The sequence below is a fragment of the Piliocolobus tephrosceles genome, chromosome 10 (genome assembly GCF_002776525.5).
Source record: "Piliocolobus tephrosceles isolate RC106 chromosome 10, ASM277652v3, whole genome shotgun sequence".
NCBI lineage: Eukaryota > Metazoa > Chordata > Mammalia > Primates > Cercopithecidae > Piliocolobus > Piliocolobus tephrosceles.
Genome location: NC_045443.1, coordinates 32,371,053 through 32,397,206, shown reverse-complemented (window position 1 = coordinate 32,397,206; position 26,154 = coordinate 32,371,053). Strand labels below are relative to the sequence as shown.

Here is a 26,154-nt window from a genome sequence, read left to right as displayed (position 1 = left end):
GTAATCCCAGCACTTTGGGAGGCTGAGATGGGTGGATCACGAGGTCAGGAGATTGAGACCATCCTGGCTAACACGGTGAAACCCCGTCTCTACTAAAAAAAAAAAAATACAAAAAATTAGCCAGGCGAGGTGGCGGGCGCCTGTAGTCCCAGCAACTCGGGAGGCTGAGGCAGGAGAATGGCATAAACCCGGGAGGCGGAGCTTGCAGTGAGCTGAGATCCGGCCACAGCACTCCAGCCTGGGTGGCAGAGCGAGACTCCGTCTAAAAAAAAAAAAAAAAAAATATATATATATATATGAAATATATTTTAGTTTTTAGCTTATCAAAAACATTCTGACAAATTAATAGAGAACTTTCTGTTTAAAATGACTAATAGATACTGTTATTAGCTAGCAAATTTTATAATGGTTAAACTCATGAATTTAAAAATACTCATAAAATCTATTATTTCCCATAGGCTTATGATATTTCTTATATAGAACATGAGACTGGTCATATATGGCATATTTTATCTTTCTTGGCTTAATGAAAAGATTTTATATAGTAAAAGCATCATAATGAATGTTTGATATATTTTACCCTATACAGTTCAGTTGAGGGAAAATAACATATATTGGTAATAATGCAGATATTTATAGAAGCTACAATTTATTTGGTGTGGATGGTCAGTCACTTTCGATAGTATTTCATTGAACTAGGACCTTTTAGAAAATGTTGCTAAGACTGATTTGATAAGAATTTATTAAGCATTAATCTGGTTGATTCCATGATACATAATTAAAAATTCCTAAGGCTATAATAACAGCTTTACTTCCTTTCCTCTTTTATTATGTTAACTTTACATAAATGGTGAGAATTATAAAGGTTATCAATATGTTAAGCTGTCAGCGTGATCTTCTGGTCTGGTGATGATTCTGAATTCCACGTTCCTTATATCTCTAATCTTTTTTTTTTTTTTGAGACGGTGTCTCACTCTGTCACCCAGGCTGGAGTGTAGTGGTGCCATCTCAGTTCACTGAAACTTCCGCCTCCCTGGCTCAAGGGATCCTACCTTAGCCTCCTGAGTAGCTGGGACTACAGGCGCCCACTACCACACCTGGCTAATTTTTGTATTTTTTGTAGAGATGGGGTTTCACCATGTTGCCTAGGCTAGTCTAAAACTCCTGAGCCCAAGTGATTCACCTGCCTCGGCCTCCCAAAGTGTTGGGATTACAGCGGTGAACCACCGCACTCAGCCTCGAATCTCATAAATAGTAATCATTTCTAAGGTCAATTTCTAAGGTATTTTCTGGTTATCCAAAACTAAAGAGTTTAAGACAATATACTGGTACTCTTATTCATGTATGCTAACTGACTTTAGAGTTGTAAGATGTGTACAGTGTGTATAAAGTCGCAGAAAGATTCCCAATGTGGGAAAACAGGAAAGTGTTTTATGGGCTTTTAGTACATTGATATACCCTTCTTGACAGCAACATCAGAATGGAGCAAAAAACATAAAGATGTTCAACTTTTAACTGAACATCTCAGTGATCTCACTCCTGAGAAAAATTTAATAGATGGGAAGCTGAATGCATGAGGGTATTCCCAGCAGTACTCTATAATATAACAAACAATGAAAAACTACCTCAGTGGACAAGAGGGGAAGTAGTGATTAATGTGGTAACAGCATCTGAAACAAAATCTATGATACAATAACTTTAACAAATAAAAGACTAGATAGCAACATGGAAAAGCTTGTGATATAATGTTCATGGCTTAAACAATGTAATGATAACAATATAAAATATATATCCATGTAAACAAAAACCAGTCATACAAAAATGGAAACAGTTATTGTTGTTAACATTGATTATTTTTAACCTTACTGAAATGTTATCTTTTTAATTAAACAACAATAGGAGTTATTTATTAATCATACCAATTTCTTTTCTAAGTTCCAGTAGATAGTGCTACTAAATCCATTTGGAACACTAAAAAGAAGACTTTTGTGGGTTTTATCCAAGTTAGGTATCCTGATAAATCATTACCACTTTGGTGATTCACAGAATACTTCAAGGTACCTTCCAAGGAGGTCTAAAACAATAGGAAATCAGTTATGAAATTAAAAACACCAAGCAGTTTTTACTTTTTTTCTTCTTAGGTGTATATTTTGGCTATTACACCATTCCAACGCATTATCACTACCAATTTCCTCAAACACCTTTAGAACGTGAAATGCACTATCAGTTTCTACACCACATCTTTTAATCCCAATCAGTAGGCTGATTCCATGAATCAGATAAGGAAAGTATTAGAGATTCAAAGGCTGAGGTTTGCAAAAAGGAATTAAGGTAAAATGAAAAAATAAATTCTATTTCAGCGGTGGCAAACTCAAAGACTACAGGAGGGGCCAGAAGAGAATAGAAATGAGGATAGCAGGCTGGGTATAAGTAATAAGGAGGAGTGGGGACTGTGGCAAAGTGCAGAGCTTGCCCTAACAGCAACAGCCACTACAGAGCTCCAACAGGTGTTGACATGCGTGAACGCAGACCTAGGGCTGCCAGATATTCAGAATCTTCCAAAAGAGGCTAGAAATACTGATGCTCATACAAAATCTCTTGAATTTTTAACTGTCGATAACTAACTTGAATTAGTTTTATTTTTTATTTTCTGGCAATAGTCAAATAACAGCTGCCCTTAAGCTTACTTTGGTTTATGGGCTCCTTGTTTGCCACTTCTGCCCTATACTCACATGCAGGGATTCCTCAAAAGGATGATTTTTATTTGCAAGAAGTCGCATTTTCTCTATTTGCCATATGTCACATTTTCAATTTAGGCCTCTTCATAGAACAAGTAAAAAGAATGAAAGGAAGGAAGGAAGGAAGAAAAATGCAAAATAGTGAAGCTAAGTGTGGGCATGTTGGTAAGCATTAACCAACGGGGGCTTGCAAGCTACAAGAACATTATACTAAGACCTAAATGTTCTTGAGGAGCAAAATCTTAGAGGGTTTTACTTTTATTCTCAATATAATGATTGAGGAGACATTCTGAGTCACTACAAAAGGAAATCAGCCCAAAAGCCTTGTTATACATATGGCTCCCTTTAAGGAAACTACATTAAAAATGGTAAGAGAGAACTGGCCAAATCTGACCAAGATGGAATCGCCATGAGCTACCAAACTGCAAATAGGATCCAAGTGTGTACGTATTGTGCTTGTTGCTAATTTCCCTTTTCCTATCCCAGTCCTTCCAACTCTCATTTGCCATCTTTGGCTGTTAAATGGAAGTCTGTCGTTCTAAGGAATATGAGTAAAGGAGGAAATGGGAAGCTAAGTGTAAGAAAGTTTTTACTTGACTTGTAGGAATTTATACATCATCAAAGGTAGACTCTGCAGATGGGTGGGCCTGAGTGACTGGAAGGAAGGGGAGAGTCTACTCAACTAATCATTTGCATCACATGCACCCAAGGAAAAAATGTTTACCTGGTGGAGCCACGGTTAACCTTTTTTCCTTGCTGAGCCGGTGCCCTTGGATGAATTCACTCATGGAGGGGGGGCCCTTCAGAAGAAATGATTCTGTGGAGGTGGGATCAGGGGGAACTCTTAATAAATTCTGTAGGTAGGAAGCCCCTGAAGTCCTGGGACGGCTCTGATCACAAAGGGAAGGTGAAAATTGTCTTGCAGGAGATCCAAGAAAAATACATATAGGAAACAAAAAAGTTTTACTTTAATTACCTTTCAATGCCTCACCAGTGACAACATTATTTATACTGGCATTTCATTGTTTAACTATATAAATCAATATTTTTGCTATTTTTTTTTTTTTTAAGTTTCCACATCAGGATACAACCCTATTTGGAAACTGTTCTGGATACTGGAAAAGAGATTTATTACAGTTAGTCAGCTTGAACCGCAAATAGAAAATATATTATTTGAGTCTTTAATGAAAGCTCCTAAAATAAAAATGTTACCATTAACCGAAAATACATAGTAAGTAACTCAACAGCCAGGACTCTGGAAAGAGGTCACACAATCAAGCCCCTAAAAACCTTACAAGTGGTTTCTCTGGGCAATATTCCCATGCCAAATGAAAAAGCACAAAAACCGCTTTCAAGAAAAGGACTGTGCGTATTCCACCCCATTTTATCTAGATATAGACATCCCCTTTCAGTCCGTCATCAATTTTGGTCATATGGACAAAAGTTACCCTAAGAGAACATATTCATATCCTTGTCCCGTTAAAGAGAAGCTGATAAACAGCACCATTTCCAAAGGTACAACGACTTTTAGAATTATAACCCAGGTAGAACACGCTTCATTCTTAATATCCACCTTTATCTACTAATTCTTAGGTTAGAGGGAAGGGAGAGGCATATTTACACATACAAAGAGCAGCAAAAATATTAACAGACACTTGAAAATTATATTACGATTAATCAAGAGGAGGGATTGGGCAGGGGGTTAGAAAGGACTACATAAACACAATTATCAAAAAGGTTTTGATCTGGAAAGACCCACATTAGCAAGGATCATTTATATGCCAGCTCCCATTTTTTCTTTTCCTTCCCCTCCTCCATCCTCCACAACAAGAGCACATTCATTTTTGCAGTTAACTAAAATCTGGCCACTGCACCGTACTATGAAGATCGCTGCATGCATACCTTTTCCTCTGAGTGCCACTGCTGACCCGAATGTTGGGTGTCTGTGGGCCCTGACTATGCAGGAGGTAAGTGTCTATGGTGGGCACGGTGACTGATGCCTCCCCACTTACTTTAGGGCTGCCGATCTTGCTCTTTCCAAGTTTGCCTTTGCTGCGTCGGGACTGCTCATGGTCAAACTCTAAGTCCTCCAGCCTCTGGGTCAGGGCGAGTTTTTGCTGGATTGCCATTCGTAACAAAGTGTTTAGAGTCTTCTTCTCATCCTCTGCAGCTGCTAACTGTCTCTGCATCTCATCCAACTGGGTGACATATTCATCACATCTGAAACCAAAATAGAGAAGGGGTCAGGGAAAATCTTGGTGAAATTGAATTTGGACTTAAGTTGAAAAGTAATAAATTTGACTGAAATTTAGAAATTTAGAAGACTGGTTTAAAGGTCTAGCAATAGAATGTAGATAACCTATAATAGCAGAAAATTGGAATGTATGTTCATCCATACAATGAAGGATAGACAGGACATTTAAAAAAGTTTACTATTATTTTCTTGTTGTTGTTTTGTTTGTTTTTTGAGACTGAGTCTTGCTGTATTGCCCAGGCTGGAGTGCAGTGGCGTGATCTTGGCTCACTGCAACCTCTGCCTCCCAGGTTCAAGCAATTCTCATGCCTCAGCCTCTGAATTAGTTGGAATTACAGGAGTGTGCCACCATGCCCGGCTAATTTTTGTATTTTTTTAGTAGAGACGGGGTTTCACCATGTTGACCAGGCTGGTCTCGAACTCCTGACCTTAAGTGATCCTCCCACCCTGGTCTCCCAAAGTGCTGGGATTACTGGCATGAGTCACCATGCCCAGTCATAATCATTTTTTAAAGAGACAGGGTCTCACTATGTTGCCCAGACTGGTCTCGAACTCCTGGCCTCAAGTGATCTTCCTGCCTCAGTCTCCCAAAGTGCTGGGATTACAGGTAGCAGCCACTGCACCCAGCCCATATGGAGACAGTCTTAATAGGCAACGTTTTAAACCCCAGGGACAGAGTTATTGTGGGGCTGCTGTGTAACAGCAGAATACCGGTCAAGTCTCCCACAAAGTCCACAGTACCCAAAGTGTCTTACAGTAGTTCTTTTTACTGTATAACATTGTATTCTTTGGAGGAATGTAACAAGTTTATTATAGGCTATGCCTATAATATCCAAAATAATAATGTTTATAAAGAAAACAGTTCCTTATCTATATTTATATGTTTTAGTTTTAGTAGAGATTGCAGCTGTTGCTCTTGTAAATTTGACTGATTTGCCTGAATTAGAAAACTGAGTATTTTCAATGATTTCTCAACCAGATGACAGAGTAATGAGTTGTCAAAAAAACAAAAAACAGAAAACCCTGCAAAAACCAAGATTTGCACAAGGTTTGATACAGATATAGCAGGCTGTCTAAAACATCTTTATTCAGGTTTCATACTTGTGCCAAAGAAGGAAGATAAGCTTAGTGATCTTTTTTCCTTACCAAAGGCAAAACCTGAGCACATATACATTTGGAAGATAGAGGTGGCGTGGGGAAAAAGCTCATTCTGAATTTTTTTTTTTCCGAATTTATTTACCCACTAAAATATGAATAATAAATATTGTTCATGCCAAAAAAAAGTATGTGAAAATGGACAATTTGGGGATAACAATTCCTTTTTATAAAAAACTATTATTATTTTTGAGACGGAGTCTTGCTCTATCACCCAGGCTGGAGTGCAGTGGCATGATCTCAGCTCACTGCAACCTCCGCCTCCCAGGTTCAAGCAATTCTCCTCCCTTAGCCTCTGAGTAGCTGGGACTACAGGCGTGTGCCACCATGCCTGGCTAATTTTTGTATTTTTAGTAGAGACAGGGTTTCACCATGTGGGCCACGCTGGTCTCAAACTCCTGACCTCAGGTGATCCACCCGCCTTGGCCTCCCAAAGTGCTGGGATTACAGTTGTGAGCCACCGTGCCTGGCTAGGGGATAATAATTCTTATATAAATCAGATTCAGACTTGAAATGTCCTTTGATATTTTTAAAAGTTTCCTTCTCAAAGAGGAAATTTATGTTTTCTTGATTCCAAATGTAATCCTGATTCTTTCATCAAAGAGGGGGACATTGTGCCCTATTCCTATTCTCTATCCTGTCCACCATAGCAGCCAGGTAAACACATTCTATTCCCCAAACACTGTCATGCCCTGAGACCCAGAAGCCAGTTCCCTCCAGTTCCTCTGCACCCCTGTGGGCTTTCAGGCACTCAGCCTTCTCACTGCCATCTCCAAGAGATTCAATCACAAGGTCTGAGCTTAAGCCTGTACTCTCCTAACATACAAAGAAAGCTGGACAGTTTCTGGGGGACTCCTATAAAGCTCAAGAGATCTTTTTTTTTGTTTGTTTTTAACACTTTTACATGTATCAGCTACATGTAAATTATTTACTAAATCTGCCAGTAAAGACATAGTAATTATTTGTGAATTTTGCACCAAGTTTGCATCATACAAGATATATAATTGGTGGGATTTGGTCGGGCATGGTGACTCATAACCTAACTCAGGACTTTTGGAGGCCAAGGTGGGCGGATCTCTTGAGCCCAGGAATTTGAGACCAGCCTGGGCAACATGGCGAGACCCTGCCTCCACAAAACCCACAAAAATTAGCAGGTGTGGTGGTGCAAGCCTGCAGTCCCAGCTACTCGGGAGGCTGAGGTGAGGTGGGAGGATTGCTTGAGCCCAGGATGTCCAGGCTGCAGTGAACCGAGATGGCGCCACTGCACTTCAGCCTGGGTGACAGAGACCCTATCTCAAAAAAAAAAAAATAACTTTTTTTTACACTGCATTGTGACAGCAAAATATGTATTTCAACAGTATATTGAAAATCTCAAGATTCTGAAACTTCAAATCAAATACATTCTTAACAATCACTTCACGTTTAAAAACAAAATATGGCTGGGCGCAGTGGCTCACACCTGTGATCCGAGCACTTTCGGAGGCCGAGGCGGGCGGATCATGAGGTCACGAGATCAAGACCATCCTGGCTAACATGGTGAAACCCTGTCTCTACTAAAAGTACAAAGAATTAGCCAGGTGTGGTGGCGGGCGCCTGTAGTCCCAGCTACTCGGGAGGCTGAGGCAGGAGAATGGCGTAAACCCGGGAGGCGGAGCTTGCGGTGAGCCAAGATCGCGCCACTACACTCCAGCTGGGCGACAGAGCAAGACTCTGTCTCAAAAAGAAAAAAAAAAGCTGGGTGAGGTGGCTCATGCCTTTGATCCCAGCACTTTGGAAGGCTGAGGCGGGTGGATCACGAGGTCAGGAGATTGAGACCCTGTCTCTACTAAAAATACAAAAAATTAGCTGGGCGTGGTGGCGGGTGCCTGTAGTCCCAGCTACTCGGGAGGGTGAGGCAGGAGACTCTCTAGAACCTGGGAGGTGGAGCTTGCAGTGAGCTGAGATCGCGCCACTGCCCTCCAGCCTGGGTGACAGAGTGAGACTCTGTCTCTGTCTCAAAAAAAAAAAAAAAAAAAAAAAAAACTAAGTAATTAGCTGGTATGATGATGATGATTAACCTTCATTATGATGGTATCTTCTCACACAGTACTAAAGGTACGGCGCTTTTTATATACTTTCATGTACTTCCTTCACAGAACTCTATTTCAGAGGTGATAATATTTAGCTATTCTAGGAAGTGGGGTTTTTTTCCTTATTGAAAGCTTTTTATTTGGAAGGCGAGTCTCTTTGGGGTGCATAAATTCTAGAAACAATCTATTAATATTAACTCACTTAAAAAATATTTTTATGTAATAGAATTTCTGGATCCAGAGTGTTCAGTAGGGGGCTCTGGAAAACAGCACAGAAGGCTTGCAAAATTTTAGATACATCAGAGTGGACTTCCACAGATTTTCTTCACACTTAGCCATCCTAGACTACACACGGAATACACTCAACATGCACAAAGGCAGGGCTGTGAATTTTAAAGCCTTCCTACCCAGTCGTAGGAAGAAAATAGTGTTACCTTGTTGCAAACATTGCTCTCAGGGAGGAGAAGGTTGCAGCATCTTCTTTCAAAGCCTTCAGTTCATTTCTAAGCTTCGTCATGGTTTCAGTCACCATTGCTTTTTCATTTTCATATTTGTTCTTGAGATTAGCTAGCGCCACCTCAGCTGTCTAAAGCAGAAAATCACACTGCTTACAATTTTCATATCAGGAAAATCCATCATACAGATTGCTTCATGCTGGGCCTATTATGTTCTTTTATAAAAGGAAAGTGAAATTGATTTGGTTACATTTTATATAAACATAGGTATGCGCTTCGGACAGAGGAAAGTTTTTCTTTAATGTCAAAATGTGTTGTGAATTCATAATGTAGTTAAATTGCCCTATAAGCCCGCTGTGAGCCAGAGTCAGTATCAGGAGCTAAGAGAATGCCAGTAGTTTAATAAATATTTAATACAGATTGTTGAAAGTATGGGATTTCAGGACAAGGAGGGAGCCAAAATGAAACTTTATACAAGAAAAATTTTACTAATTATTTCGTAAAGAAGCAGAGCTTCTATTGGAATAATCAAATTGGAATATGTTAGAACTCAAATTTTGTCACCTGTGCTCTGTGGGCCCAAAACATAGAATAAAAGATATACACCATTGTAATTTATGAGTATATGATAAACTATAAATCCATGTTATATGTTTAAGGAAAAGAAGTGATAGAGAACTAATTACTTTCTAATTTGCATACAATTTGTCCAAACAATGAAAGAGTCAAATATAATTCCTTAAAAATCTCCATAAAAGTAGGGGTTACGAAATGTTGAATGAGTTAAAACATTTGTTTGAATCTGGGATTTGGGCATGTCTGAAGTTCTTGGAATTAACAGTGTTTCAAATCAAGAGCTACCCTGGCACACACATAAGTAAAAAAACACACTGACTGAATCAATGCATAAAATCAGTGTATACTTAGGGACTGCCCGTTTGATGCATAGCACATAGTTTGCATGTTGAAGCCACCCTGAGAACACATTATTTTTACGAACTGGAAACTATAATTTTTCAGAATGTATACAAATACCCCATACTAATGAAAAACCGCATTACTAGTAGAGAAATCCATTACTAATGGGATTTCCCAGGAAGACTACCCTGGTTTTTAACATTTCTTTTGGGGCTTGAAATGGGCAGCTTGAAACCTTCATATGCAAAGTGCCAACATCTATAGAAATAAATTCTTTCTTAATTAAATCAATGTTGGGATGGGGTACTTTGTTACTGTTTTGGTTCCGAAGTAGTTTCTTATGAGTTTTGATTGGATTTAAATTCAGATTAAAATGAGACTTTACTTATAAAATACTTCTGTATGTTCTGTAGTGTTAATACTTGGAGGAATCTTCAGAAATATTACACATTCAGAAAATTATCCACAATGCAGAAATTGACCTAGGGAAAAATGGCAGTTGTTTCGTGTTTAAAAAGCTTAGACACATATTCATTTAAAACAGAAAAGTATGTTTAAGTTGTGAAAATGTAGATGTAACAAATCTGTAAGCACAGAGTCCCATGGTCAGTATCTAAGGGGAATAAAGAGGGGGATAACAGAAGAGCTAGACCTGAAATAGAAATACAAACTTATTTATTGTTTGTGACAAATACCCCAAAGCCTCAGTTTTGTTTGTAGATTTGTTTGTCCATAGACTGTGCAAAGTTTTTCCAGAATTAAGTAATTTTAAGTATTCATAACTCATTGGATTTGCTGATGTCTGCATTCACCACATTCTCCACACTCTCCAAAGTTGACTTTCTAAATAAAAAAGTCTTATTTCCAGCCATGTAGACCTTTGTGAGCATTCCCTGAATATATCATTCTATTTTGTCACTCCTAAGCCTCTCTACCTACTGTTCTGTCTGGAATTACTTCCTCCTCCTCTGGAAAACAACTCCTCATCCTTTAAGAACAAACTAAAGTATAATTGCTTCTGTGAAGTCTTTTCCACTACTCTAGGAAACCTTAGTTGCTTCCTCTGCATTGTTCTCATAACTTGGATTACAGCACGTGTAATGCTGAACTGTAATTGTGTTTCTATCCTGACATCCCCAGGAGGCTGAGTCTTCTGGAAGGCAGGGACCATGTGTTAGTCTTTGAATCTTCAGCATGTAGCACAGTGCTAGATGGATGGTGCTTCATAAGCATTTACTGACTTCATCAGAAGGCACTGTGCCTACGAAAAAATCCTTAAGTAAATGAGAAGATTCATAGAGACTACAGAATGCTTATTTTATTTATTTATTTTTAACTTTTATTTTAAGTTCAGGGGTACAGGTGCAGGATGTGCAGGTTTGTTACATAGGTAAATGTGTGTCATGGGGGTTTGTTGTACCAATTATTTCTTCACCCAGGTATTAAGCCTAGTATCCATTCTTTATCTTTCCTGATCCTCTCCTTCCTCTCATCCTTCAGCCTCCAATAGGAACCAGTGGGTGTTGTTCCCCTCTATGTGTCTATTTGCTCTCATCATTTAGCTCCCACTTATAAGTGAGAATATGCGGTATCTGGTTTTCTGTCCCTGTGTTAGTTTGCTAAGGATAATGGTCTCCAGCTCCAACTATGTCCCTGCAAATGACATGATCTCATTCTTTCCCATGGCTGTATAGTAGAATGCCTATTTTAAAACACGGAGATTTCCTTTTTACCCCTGTACCCCAGAATTCTCACCTTAACCTTAAAAATGAACATTCCACAATGTCTAAATATAGTGCATGTCATCTGTCAATACTTAAACTTATTTATGGCACGTAAGCATCACAGCAACAGGCCCAACATAATGAACATGTAGACCAAATGCATCACTAGAAACGGGTTTTCATTTAATTTACTGAGTCCATATAGACTGTAACTCTAATGTAATGCAAATGGTACAGGTTGAGCATCCTTAATCCAAAACCCAAAATGCTTCAAAATCTGAAACCTTTTGAGTGCTGACATGATGCCACAAAATTCTGCACTTGACTTCACGTAATGAGTCACAGTCAAAATTTTGTTTCAGCCACAAAATTATTAAAAATATTGTATAAAATTACCATCAGGCTATGTATATATGAATACATGAAATTTCTTATTTCCTGTCTCATGAAATTTCACATTTGGACTTGGATCCCATCCCCAAGATATCTCATTTTATATATATATGCAAATGTCCAAAATCCAAAATCTGAAACATTTCTCATCCTGAACATTTTGGAAAAGGGATATTCAAACTGTACCACAAAAAACTGTGAAAATAAAACTTCAGCTAGGAATGCTTTGTTCTGTTCTGAATTCCCGTGGTACTGTTTACATCACTCTAAAGCGCTTGATGAGTCCTATCTTATAAATAGCTATAGGCAATTGTGGAATTCCTACCAGAGTATGTCATTTATTTTTGCATCCCTGAAAATATGTTATTTTATTACTGCCCCCCAGAAAATATGTAATCAATGAATACTAGTTCACAAATTATTCTCTGTTGGTGGGCCAAGTGTCCTTATCTATACCTCTGTTTCAGTTAAGCATCTTGATTTTTTTTTTTTAAGACAGATTTTCATTCTTGTTGCCCAGGCTGGAGTGCAATCACTCAATTTCAGCTCACTGCAACTTCTGCCTCCCGGGTTCAAGGATTCTCCTGCCTCAGCCTCCCGAGTAGCTGGGATTATAGGCACGCAGCACCATGCCTGGCTAATTTTGTATGTTTAGTAGGGACAGGGTTTCTCCATGTTGGTCAGGCTGGTCTCAAATTCCTGACCTCAAGTGATCCGCCTGCCTTGGCCTCCCCAAGTGCTGGGATTACAGGCGTGAGCCACTGCACCCGGCCCTAAATTGTTAATATTTAACCTTTAGGAAGAAGTCAGAGACGTTATCTCGATGGCTTGACCAAGAATGCCCTAGGATAGCATGTCCTTGATAAAGGTTGTGTAAGCCTTATCTAATATGGTATTGGTTATTTATGACCACTCTGAATCATTGAGTCTTTAAATTATAGCAGAGTTATAATAATAAATTCCTTTATTCTGACCGAAAATTGGAGTCAGATCTCTCACAAACTCTTCATTCACTCTAATCTTTTCTATTTTTCTAAAGTGACAACACAAAATAAAGTCGTATTTTGCCCTTAGGTTTATATAAAACATGTTAATAGTGCAAACAGTATTATAGCTTATGGTATAGATGTCAATTATATAAATAGATTTATGGGAACTAGAGATGAGGACTCGAAAATTGCACTGTAGATGACATAATAAGGACATGGTTTTCCCCAGATAATGGCAAACGGAGAAGGCATTCTGAATCTGAAATTAACCCTCAATCTCCAAAGACCAAGAGCTCCCCTGACCTACTAATCCCTGGCACTGCTTGCGTTTGCAAGAGGGCATTTGGTGCTTTATTGCTTCTCTTTATCAACACCAACACTTATGCAGCACCTTTCTCAAATATGTGTCTTTTGAGGCTATCTTTTCAGATAAACTAAATAAAGGTGAAAAGAATTTTTCTGCCTATATTTCGCAGCACTACCACCCCGGTAAAACTCAAGGGTGCAAAACAATTTCAGTCATTAAAGAGGGCTGGGAATTAGACAGGTTCATGTTGTAACATCACTACTTGTCCAGAAGGACAAGATAAATAGCTAGGAAAAGCTCCCTATTACTTAAGCTCTGACCCACGTGAGTTAACATCCCATATGAACCTAAATTTCAGATATGTGGTCACTAGCACAGGTAGAGCTCATTCTCATACTCTCTCACACATACACTCTCTCTCATTTGCTTGCTAAAGTGGCCCCGAACTATTTAATTTGTTGATAACAATCTGTCTGGCTCACAGTTGTCTTGCCTTTCATCCCTGACTTGTTCATTTATTTAGCGCTCTTGTTTCTCTAGGTTTGGGATGAAGGACAAAACATTCATTTTAATCTTGCTATACTTGGCTGGGTGTGGTGGCTCACATCTGTAATCCCAGCACTTTGGGAGGTCGAGGCAGGCGGATCACTTGAGGTCAGCAGTTCAAGACCAGCCTAGACAATATGGCGAAATCCTGTCTATTTGAAAATACAAAAAATTAGCCAGGCATGGTGGCACACGCCTGTAATCCCAGCTGCTTGGAAGGCTGAGGCATGAGAATCGCTTGAACCCAGGAGGCGGAGGTTACAGTGAGCTGAGATGGTGCCACTGCACTCCAGCCTGGGCAACAGAGCGAGACTCTGTCTCAAAACAAACAAACAAAAAACAAAAACAAAAACAAAAAATTCTTGCTATACCCCTAGAAATTGAGTCTTGAATCTGAACCTCCAGCTCCAAAGCCGGGGTCCAGTTATTGACCATTAGACCTTCTTCATGATCTGCACCCAGATTTCCCTGTTTGCTCCGGCTGTCTGCTGGGTGTCTGTCTTTCTTGCTGTATCTCCCTGGTTGGTGTAACCTGTCTTGCCAGCCTATTCTGCCACCCTCCATCTCCTGTTTCCACAGCTACTCACTGCCAGGCTTCAGCCCAGCACTGCCTGAGCTGCCTTTCTATATCTGCAGGAAGGCATCTGGCTCTTCTGTGTTTTTACCTTCCTCACCTCTGCCTCCACCTAGCTGGGCACAGATATTTCATCCATTCACTCATTTAAAAATAATAATTATTATGACATTCTGATCTGACACTGGGACATGGTTTTATTTCTCCACTGACCAAGAATCTGAACTCTCATCTCGATGATACTGGATACTCAATAAATTAGGGAATAAATTAGTTAAGAAAGCTTTAACTAGCATGCTTTCACCAGTAGAATGAGATTACCTGCTTGTTGGCTTTCAACACCGCCCTCAATGTGGCGATCTGCTCCCGTTTGGTGCTCAGCAGGGACTTTAGCTTGAGGATCTCTTCCATTAAGGCTTCCTTGTCTTTGTCAATCATGGGGGCTAGCTCCCGAGCCGCTGCTCTTTGACGAGACAGTTGCAAGGACCGGTCCACAGCTTTCTGCAGATGCTTGATTTGGTCCCGGATTATGGCATTAAGGTTGTAGATATTCATTGGCTCTTTGCGGATGTCACTTGTATCCAACACTGGAGACGACGGTGGGGCAGTAATAACAGGAGAGATTGTGGGGGTCTTAGTTGGACTTGGTTCTTTGCTGGCCTCTGTGCTTTCTTTTGCAACTGGTTCAGATGAGGTCCTTGTTTCTACCGGGGATGACACACCCCGCCTGGCTAATCGTGGGGACAAAAGTCCTCTGGGATCATCAGGCCCTTTCAGGCTGCCACTGCGGGTGACTCTGCTCTGCCTATAGTAATCCAGCATGACCCTGTTGGGAGTTTCATTATTACACAGACACACATGGTGGTAAAGCTGAGCTAACTCCTCACTGAATGTCACTAACTCATCCTGGGCCGTATTAAGAGTATTGTGATTTTCGTTGGCTATGCTGGTCATCTTTTGCAACTCCTTCTCCATGTGGGCCATCTTCTCACCACTCTCCTTGGTGGTCTTCTCAAGGCTTGTCACCTGCTCATCATACATCTGGATTTTACTCTCATATTTGGCCTTCTCATCAGTGTAGTTTTCTACAGATTTATTATATTTCTCCTTTAAGGCCTTAATTTCAGCTTTCAGATCAATCACCTCAGTTACTGCCACCCTATATTTACATTCAAGGATCTCTAAGCCATTGATGTCCACCTCATAGTCATGGGCCTCCTCCCCTGAGTCCCGGCCCTTCTCCCCGTCCAGCTCGGCCTTGAGCTCCTTGCTGCTTTGCAGGCCCCTCATGGCATTGACGTGCTCTGTGAGCCGGTGCACGCGCTCATGCTGCTCCGTCAGTGCCCCCTTGGTGTGTTCCAGCTGTGTCTGTGACTCCTGTAGGTTGGCCAAAAGAATGGCCTTTTCCCGCTCTACCTGCAAGGGCAAAAGAAAGTCTCTGAATGACCTCAATGCAGCACCAATGATGACCTTAATCCATTCACAGTCGGGCATGTATACACTTAAAAATCACTGCAGCAGAGCCAATGTTCCCACTATTTCAAATCAAAATGGAGTGTTTTTTATTTCAGCAGTCAATCTAAAAGTAAGTCAATCTAAAAGTACATAATTCTAAAAGAATTATACCGCAAGTAGTTACCCATCAATTTCGCTTGTATCATACACACATACTCATGAAACTTCAATGTTATTAGAACAATCTTATTTTCATTTTTAACACCTTGCAGAAAACAACATGACTTTAAGAGATAAGCATAGGACTGGTGTTATTTTTATGAGTGCCTTATAGTACATCTGTATTTCAGATCATAAGTGACTGTATCAGGGTGCCTATGAATCAATCATCCTTTCCTTCCCACAGCTCAACCCCAAATCAGGTTTAAAACCTAAGGCTTTAACTTACTAAATATTGCTGAGTACTTTAACCATCCTCTTAAAAATAAGCATTTAGTCCCCAAAACAAACATGCACTACATTTGACAGTTTTTATCTTTTTTTAAGACAGGGTCTCGCTCTGTCACCCACACTAGAGTGCAGTGGCACAACTGTGGCTTACTGAAGCCTCTGCCTCTCAGGCTCAAGTGATCGTTCCACCTCAGTGTCCTGAGCAGCTAGGACCACAGGTGCGCACCACCACACCTGGCTAATTTTGTATGTGTGTAGAGACAGAGTCTTGCTATGTTGTCTAGGCTGGTCTTGAATTCCTAGGCACATGCCAGCCCCCTGCCTCTGCCTCCCAAAGTACTGGAATTACAGGCGTGAGCCACCATGCCCAGCTTTGATGGTTTTTAATATAAAAGTCAAAGAATACATACGGAATTTTAGAGCTAAAAGAACAATTTATAAGTCAATTCAATTTCTTCAGTCCAAAATAGGAACTGTAAATATTAGCAATTAATTTGAATAATGTGATATGTTTATGTAGACAGTAAGTATTACCACGTGATGAAAAACACTCAGGTGTCCATATAACATACTGTCTCATTAAACATAGGTATATAAGAAATTGCAATGTGAAAACATTTTAAAGCATTTCTCTCCTTCCATATGGGTAAATATTATGAATTATGAGTTTTTGCATTTATAATGTAACTGTTTCTCAATAACCAAATAATATTGTTTACATTATTGCTCTATAAGAAGTATCATGGTGTTCATATCCTTCTGCACTTGTGTTTTCTTTTCTTCTTCTTTTTAAAAAATAAACCATCATGAGATCTGCCTTAAGAGCAATGAATTGATGCTGAATGTCTTTATATCTAAAGGAAGATATCAATTCAAACTTTCTTTTTTGTTGTTTTTTTTTGAGACAGAGTCTTGCTCTGTCATCCAGGCTGGACTGCAGTGGTGCAATCTCGGCTCACTGCAAGCTCCGCCTCCCAGGTTCACGCCATTTTCCAGCATCAGCCTCCCAAGTAGCTGGGACCACAGGCGCACGCCACCATGCCCGGCTCATTTTTTTGCATTTTTAGTAGAGACAGGGTTTCACCATGTTAGCCAGGATGGTCTCGATCTCCTGACCTCATGATCTGCCCTCCTCAGCCTCCCAAAGTGCTGGGATTGCAGGCCTGAGCCACCGCACCTGGCAGGAATAAATTTAACAGAAGAAGTGCAAAATGTATACAGACGCGCCTCAACTTGTGATGGGGTTACATCTCAATAAACCCATTGTAAACTGAAAATATCATGAGTATGGCCAGGCACAGTGGCTCATGCCTGTAATCCCAGCACTTTGGGAGGATGAGGCGGGCAGATCACCTGAGTTTGATCAGGAGTTTGAGACCAGCCTGGCTGACATGGTGAAACCCTGTCTCTACTAAAAACAATTTTTTAAAATTAGCTGAGTGTGGTGGTGCACGCCTGTATTCAGCTACTCAGGAGGCTGAAGCACAAGAATCACTTGAACCCAGGAGGTGGAGGTTGCAGGGAGCCAAGATCGTGCCACTGCACTACAGCCTGCGCGACAGAGTGAGACTCCATCTCAAAAAAAAGAAAGAAAATATCATAAGTCTAAAATGCATTTAATACACACAACCTACCAAACATTATAGCTTAGTCTAGCCTACCTTAAAAGTGTCCAGAATACTTATGTTAGCCTACAGCTGGGCAAAAATAATCTAACTCAAAGTTTTTTTTTTGTTGTTGTTTTTTTAAGACAGGGTCTCACTCTGTTGCCCAGGCTGGAGTGCAGTGGCACAATCTCAGCTCACTGCAACCTCCGCCTCCCAGGTTCAAGTGATTCTCCTGCCTCAGCCTCCCAAGTAGCTGGGACTATAGGCGCACACCACCGCACCCGGCTAATTTTTGTATTTTTAGTAGATACAGGGTTTCACCTTGCTGGCCAGGCTGGTCTCGAACCCCCAACCTCAGGTGATCCACCTGTCTCAGCCTCCTAAAGTGCTGGAATTACAGGTGTGAGCCACCACGCCCAGCCCCTCTCAAAGCCTATTTTATAATAAAACGTTGACTATCTCATTTAATTTATTGACCACTGTACTGAAAATGAAAAACAGAATAGTTGTATAGGTACTCAAAGTATGGTTTCTACTAAATGTGTATTGCTTTAACACCGTTGTTAAGTCAAAAAGTTTAGTCGAACCATCACAAGTCAAGGACCATCTGTACTCTGAAAATTATAAAGCATTGTTGAAAGAAATTAAAGAAGACCTAAATAAAGGGATAAATAGCCTCTGTTTTTGGGTGAAAAACTGAATGTTAAGATGGCAATACTACCCAAATTGATTTACATATTCAATGCAAACTCCAACAAAATTTCAGCTGGATTCTTTGCAGAAACTGACAAGATGGTCAAAAAATTTATATGGAAATGCAAAGAACCTAGAATAGCCAAAACAGTCCTGAAGAAACTTCTTGAGAAAGAACTAGCAAACTTTCCTATTTCAAAAATTGCTACAAAAAAACTATAATCAAAATACTATAGTATTGGCATAAGAACAGACATATAAATTAATGGAACAGAATTGAAAGTCTAGAAATAAGCCTACATATACATCTATGACCAACTGATTTTGGACAAAGTTGCAAAGATAATTCAATGGGGGAAAGAACAGAATAATAGTCTTTTCAACAAATGGTGCTGGGACAACTGGATGCCCACATGTAAAATAGTAATGTTGATCTCTTCCTCACATCATATTTAAAAATTAAGTCAAAATGGATCAAAGACCTAAATATAAGAGATAAACATAAAATTCTTAGAGGAAAACCTAGCCATGAATGTTCATGACCTTAGATCAGACAACAGTTTTGTACGATACCAAAAGCACAAACAACAAAAGAAAAAAAATAAACTAGACACATCAAAATTAAAAAGTTTTTTTTTAGCTGGGCATAGTGGCATGCGCCTGTAGTCCCAGCTACTCAGAAGGCTATGGTGGGAGGATTGCTTGAGACCAGGAGAGTCCAGGAGTTTGAGGCTGCAGTGTGCTATGATTGTGCCTATGAATAGCCACTGCACTCCAGCCTGGGCAACATAGTGAGACCCCATCTCTTAAAAAAAAAACAAAAAAAACTCCTATGTACATCAAAGGACACCTTCAAGAAAGTGAAAAGACAATCCATAGAATGGGAGAAAATATTTGCAAATCATAAATCATTTTTATGATAAGGGATTTGTATCCAAATCAGTAAAGAACTCTTTCAACTCAGAAATAAAAAGACAGCCCAGTCAAAAAATAATCTGAATAGACATTTTTCCACAGAAGATATAAAAGAGCCAATAAGCTCATGAAAAGATGCTCACAAGGAAATACAAGTCAAGATGATAATGAAATACCACTTCACATCCACCAGGATGGCTATGATTGAAAAGGCACATAATAACAAGCGTTAGTGAGAATGTGGAGAAATCTGAACCCTCATACACTGCTGGTGGGGATATAAAACAGCACACTCAATTTGTTTTCAAAACTAGCAGTTCCTCAGAAGGTAAAACATAGAATTACCATATGACCCAGCATTTCCAGCTCTAGAATTAACTCCCCCTGGGAATTAAAACGTATGTGCACACAAAAACTTGTACACAAATGTTCATAGCAGCTTTATTGATAATAGCTAAAAAAATAGAAACAACTCAAAAGTCCACCAGCTGATGAATGGTTACATGAAATGTGGTATATCCATACCATGGAGTATTATTTGACAATAAAAGAAATGAAAATGAAGTGCTAATATATTACAGCATGGATGAACCTTGAAAATGTTATGCTAAGTGAAAGAAGCCAGTCACAAAAGGCCACACATTGTATGATTCCATTTATTTTTATTTTATTTATTTATTGAGACAGGGTCATGCTCTTTCACCTAGGCTACAGTGCGGTGGCATGGTCATGGCTCACTGCAGCCTTGACCTCCCAGGCTCAAGCAATCCTCCCACCTTAGCCTCCCCAGTGGCTGGGACTATAGGCACACATCACCGCGCCCAGCTAATTTGTTTTGGTATTTTTGGTAGAGATGGGGTTTTGCCATGTGGCCCAGGCTGGTCTCAAACCCCTGGCCTCCAGCTATCCTCCTGCCTTGGCCTCCCAAAGTGCTGGGATTACAGGTATGAGCCACTGCGCCCAGCTAGTTTGTAAAGGTAATCTCTAACTATAAAATCTGTAATAGTTTAACCACTTAAGTTGTCAACTTTGTACTAGGAAATAATTATACTTGTCACTTTAAATTTCAAAACCCAAGAACTGACCAATCTTGTTTTAATTAATATCATCCTATAAATATTCTGTGAGTCTTTAAGCAGAGATAATATTTGACTTGTTCAACTCTCTGTGTAGCAACTCCACTTACTAGATTTTTGACCTTGAACTAATGACATAACACAGTCGTGTCTCAGTTTCCTTATCTATAATATGAAGGTAATACCCTCTACCCCATACAGTTGTTATAAGCAGCAACCAATTAAGCAAATATATAAAAATTGCTTTGAACTCTTATGGGACATATAACAAATTACCATCACTACTTAACATCAATCATTATAGAAAAAATTAAAATTAAAATTAAAATTAAAAATTAAAATTGCCTTTAACAGAGTGGATCAAAACATAATAGGAATCTATTTCTTCCACATCCATGAAGATGCAACAAAATATATTAATTTTAGTTTTACAGAAACATTACTGTCTTCTCATACTACATGTGAAATTACATATCCAATGTAATACTGAAAAAAAAAAATTCAGAGTTTTCCCTTGCTTAGTTTGACTCTATGCAGATATAAAGTCAGAGGCTATTTATCAAAGACAGAAATTTCAGCACAAGCATACAGTACTCCTTTAAATGGATTCAGTAATTTAGTTAGTATTTCCAGACAGTATCTACTTATTTTCATTCTAATGAAACTAATTAAGGTATTTGACTGTCACTGGAAAATGTCAATTACAACCTATTTGAAATAATGAGGTCTTGAGGGCACCAAAAAACCAAAATAATTTATCCAATAATATGCTGAAAAACTTCTCTCATGAATAAAGGATGACACTCATTGAGCTACTCACTATCAAAGACTGTTGTCAAGTTTATAGAGACTCTGAGGTTAATCAAAATGTTTTCTTACTATAATTTTTGTGTATATGTTTCTGTGTTATGTGAAACTTAGCATGATTAGCTAAGTTTAAAATATTCCTGTATTTTATTCCATAACCTAGGAAGGCATACAGTTCAGTAAAATATTCACTCTAATTTGTTCTGGGAAAAAGTTCTCCCAAATTTACATAGAGGTTTACCATCACTTGCCTTTCCCATACATTTTATAATTTATGTATTGACTGTTTATACAAAGTGATACTGGGGACCTTCTTGGCATCTCGGAACCTGATGGCAGTTTCCAGGACAATAATAATTTACAAAATGTTATGACTTATACACAGCTTCATATTTACCATCCCATTTGGTCTTCACAATTCTACAGAAGAGGCATGGCATTATTACCAGGGCTTCAAAGCAGAAGTCTGCAGGTTGTATGTAAACAACTCCAGGGGGCACTATTTAAATTGTAGTCACTATAAATTGTCAAACTTGTTATTACCATTTCCCAGCAGATGGCAGTAGGAGTCTCCTTGAAGAAGGAGACCTGATTTTGTTTTGTTTTGTTTTGTTTTGTTTTTTCTATAGTTTTCTCCAACAAAGGCATGGCAGAGACTAGTGGTGGGGCTAATTTATTACCTTCCCCTTTTGAATGAGCCTCAGAGAAGCAAAACAACTCACTCAACATTCCTGATAATTAAGGCAGAGGGGAGGACTAAGCTCTGATTTTTTTTTTTATCTTGCCCAAATTCCTATTTAAGAGGTCTGAGGAGTCATGCCCTACAAACCATAAATTCTCATGGGCTGGGTTTTATTTAACCCTGTATATCAAGATTTACTTTCCAATCTGACACTGGCAAAGGAAGAAAACCAAAATACATTTCCTTACCATACCTTGAAATTGCCCTGAAAAGTCTCTTGTGGGAAAAATCCACATTCTGTAGAGAATCCCCTTTCCCCTTTGTTTTCCTTCCTTCCTTTCCCGATACAGGAGATAATCAGCTAAGAGCCAGGCACCCTTCTAAGTGCAATAAGAAACATTTTACAACCTGCTGTCTCTGAAGTCTGCTGAGAGCTTCCTCTGCACAATAAAACTTGGTCTCCACAATCCTTTATCTTAACCTGAACATTTTCTTTCCATTGATCCCAGGCCTTCAGATAAACTCAACCAGAAAATGTTTAAATTTACCTATAGCCTAGAAGCCCCCGCTTTGAGCTGTCCCACCTTTCTGAACCAAACCAATGTATTTCTTTCTTTTTTCTCTCTTTTTTTTTGACAGTCTTGATCTGTCGCAGGTTGGAGTGCAGTGGCATGATCTCGGCTCATTGCAACCTCTGCCTCCTGGGTTAAAGCGATTCTCCTGCCTCAGCCTCCCAAGTAGCTGGGACTACAGGCACGTACCACCATGCCTAGCTAATTTTTGTATTTTTTTTTAGTAGAGACAGGGTTTCACCATGTTGGCCAGGATGGTCTCAATCTCTTGACTTCATGATCCATCCACCTCGGCCTCCCAAATTGTTGGGATTACAGGTGTGAGCCACCGCACCAGGCCCAACGTATTTCTTAAATATATTTAATTGATGTCTCATGCCTCCCTAAAATATATAAAACCAAGCTGTACTCCGACCACCTTGGGCACATGTTCTCAGGACCTCCTGAGGGCTGTGTCATGGGCCACGGTCACTCATATTTGGCCCAGAATAAGTCTGTTAAAATATTTTACAGAGTTTGACTTTCTTCATTGACAGAGACATTTTTTTTCCCCTGGAACCAGGTTAAATAAATATCTATGGATGGGAAAACATAATTCATGTGCATAAATTGAGCCTTGTAGGAGAAGAAAAGGCCAAAAGGGTATGGAACTAGGTATGCTGTTTTCAAAGGAGTTCTTTTAAAAAAAAAGTATTTATTTTAACTGACAAAAATTGTACATATTTATTGTGTACAACATGATGTTTTGAAATATGTAGGCAAAGTGGAAATTGAGCTAATTGTGACATGCATGACCTGACATACTTATCATGTTTGTGGTGATGTAACTGAGCCTATATTATCAAAATCATTAAACGTTTGTTTTACTTATTTTCCTTTCTCTTTGTCCTTTTCTTCCTCCATGCATGACTGCTTGCACATAGTTGAAAAGACTAAAAGGCAGAAATGAAATCCACAGGCAGACAGCCCAGGCGGCTGGGCCTGGTTAAAGATCGACCCCTGACCTAACCGGTTATGTTATCTATAGATTCCAGACGTTGTATGGACAAACGTTGTGAAAGTCCCTGTCCTGTTCTGTTCTGTTCTGATTACCGGTGCTTGCAGCCCCCAGTCACGTACCCCCTGCTTGCTCAATCTAAACCACCCCCCTCCCACCCATGGTTAAGCAAGCAGTTTGTCTAAAAAACAAAAACCCCTAGACGTTTGTGGTTTAAAAAAAGGGCGGGAGCCAACCAGAAACTGCCGAATGTTCAAACTTCAAAATGCCAACCAATCCCAATCTTGTAACTGCAAAAATGCTCTAATCTTCTGTAACCTGTTTGTGCCTTACTATAAAAAGTAGGCTTGAGCTGTGCTCGAGACCTCTCTCTTGCCCTCCTGACTACGCCTGTACGGAGAGAGGTCCGGGTTCGAACCTGCAATAAAGTGATCCCGGCCGCTTGGCTTTGACTTCGGTTTCTGGTGGTCGTCTTTGAGGGGGGTCTCGGAACTCAGGGCACAACATAGTCCTTCGGTAGATGGTAGTCACTCATAATCGACTAACTTTGCATCCTAACCCTGGCTGCCAGTAAGATTAATGAACTTGTTTTCCTTTCAAAGAACAATGATCCTTAGGTCATGCAGACCTCCTGGATGGCATCCAGAAGTTTGACTGAGCTGAGGGACGCAAACAACTTTGATCATTGGGGGATTTCATCTCCTGCAAAGCTGCCTTACTCACAAAAACCCCCAGTTACGTTCAAAGGCAGGTAGGATTTGACAGATTGTCTCTCCCACAATGTCATTTTTGGCCAAAATGAATACACCTTTCTCTACTGCTAAGCACTGATGTGTCAGTATTTGGCTTACTGCCCATCCAGCACGCAGACCTACATTTGGGGGTTCTACAACACTGAGAACACTTAAAATCTACTCTTTAATTTTCAATACAATACACTGTTATTAACTAGAGTCACCATGTTGTACTATAGATCTCTTCAACTTACTCCATCAAAGGGGAACTTGATCAAAAGGAAGAAAATCTGAAATGCTGCATATCACCTGGATCAGGGTGTTATAGCCTTGCCTGTGCCCCTCTACACTATCGTGAGCTGTTAGCTAAGCGCAGCTGTTGGATTTAGAGGCACAAGGCCTTCTCTCCCATGCAGTGTTTTGGATCCAGGCCAGGAGAAATCCGAAGAGATAAGGGAACTATGAACATACAAACTGCTCAGGGATAGCATTAGGAGATACACCTAATGTAAATCACAAGCTAATGGGTGCAGCACACCAACATGGCACATGTATACATATGTAACAAACCTGCACGTTGTGCACAAGTACCCTACAACTTAAAGTATAATAAAAAAAGAGAAAATACAAACTGTCACGTCCCAAGTATGTTGACACTGTAAGCTGAGGTGCGCAAAACTGACAGCTGCCCAACAGGACAGTGCTACTCCTACAACACCCGCAACTCCAAAATCCAAAAAGCTCAAAATCAAGTTTGATCAAACTCACTTGGTTATGATAAAACTCACTTGGCAATATTCAGACAGTCCTAAACTCCCAGGGCAGCCAAGCTGCACCTGACTGGTGTGAGGCCTTTAATGGTTCTCATCTTATTCTTAGTGTGAATACTCATGTTTCACTGCAGAAATGTTAATATTACTTGATCATTGGATGCTGCATCTGATCCCAGTGGAGATATCACAATCTATATGGTATATACTGCATATTACCTTTCTATAATCTGAAACTTAAATTTAAAACACACCTGGCCCAAGCATTCCAGATAGCTATACTTAAAGTACATTTGACTGGTTCCTCTTCAGGATTCCAGGACAATGGTACTGACACATATATAGTTCAGGTGTATAGTCCTCTCATTGGTCAGAATTGTCATATTATTTTTAATCCTTATTAACATCAAAGCGAATTACAATGAATTCTAGGGAATGTATCCTGTAATGTTTTTGTAATGTGTTTATTTAAATGTGTTTATTTACATAAATTTAACCCAGAAAGATGTGTGGCTAAGGAAAAAACTGTATTACAAAGAAATAATTCATGAGAAGGTATACTTCTCATGAATTTACTCATTTGAATGAAATATATTCTTAGGAAAAGCTGATATGCTTTTTAAAAATGCTGATTACAAGAAGATAAATGGATATTCCACCCCAAAAAATATTACAGTTAGTGTTGTTAGTATGAGATTGGAAGCTGCAAAGCTCTTCCTGTGTTGAACCTGGTTTTCACAACTAAATCTGGAGCAAACTTGGGGATATAAGGACCTACCTGCGCCCCTCTACATCTTTGCAAACTGTCAACATCAGTTAAGGGTTGATGAAAGATTTGAAGGGGCACAGCTTTCTGGTAGACTGACGGAGGGTTTATCCAGCAAAGTTTTTCTCACCCTAACATTTTGCTAAATGAATATCCTTTTTCAGACCTTCTTGCACCATGAGACTTAACTGTTATTTTTCTATATTCCTGCCAGTATCCACATCAGTCCCTTTTGGGATGATTATCCTTGAGCTAATAGCCCAAAAATAATAGTTAATAATAATTATCTAAATTATTATAAAGTGAGTACCCAATAAATTAAAGGACCAAGGGAGTTGAAATAATGATAACAGTTCCTAATTACTGAGCATTTACTGTGCGCTAGTCCCTGTTCTCAGCACTCTGCATATAACTCATAAACCCTCATGCCACAATAATGAGGAAGGTATTATGTATCCTATTCCATGGGAAAGTAAAGTGCTGTCCTCTAAGAATGACTGTCAACTAG

General features: G+C 39.5%; 1 protein-coding gene across 3 annotated transcripts in view; it reads right to left on the bottom strand.

Moving 5' to 3' along the window:
• The window catches only part of BICD1 (BICD cargo adaptor 1), a 263,984-nt gene that overhangs the window by 37,133 nt on the left and 200,697 nt on the right, over positions 1 to 26,154 (bottom strand). For 2 of the 3 annotated variants that reach the window (XM_023208956.2, XM_023208957.2), the window contains exons 5-7: positions 14,444 to 15,538; positions 8,651 to 8,802; positions 4,751 to 4,958 (exon numbers count right to left, since the gene is read on the bottom strand). In XM_023208956.2, the coding sequence (XP_023064724.1) occupies positions 4,751 to 4,958; positions 8,651 to 8,802; positions 14,444 to 15,538 (1,455 nt within the window). Of the gene's footprint in view, positions 1 to 3,462; positions 3,657 to 4,640; positions 4,959 to 8,650; positions 8,803 to 14,443; positions 15,539 to 26,154 lie in introns of all 3 variants that reach the window. The other variant, XM_023208955.2, reaches the window with a different exon arrangement.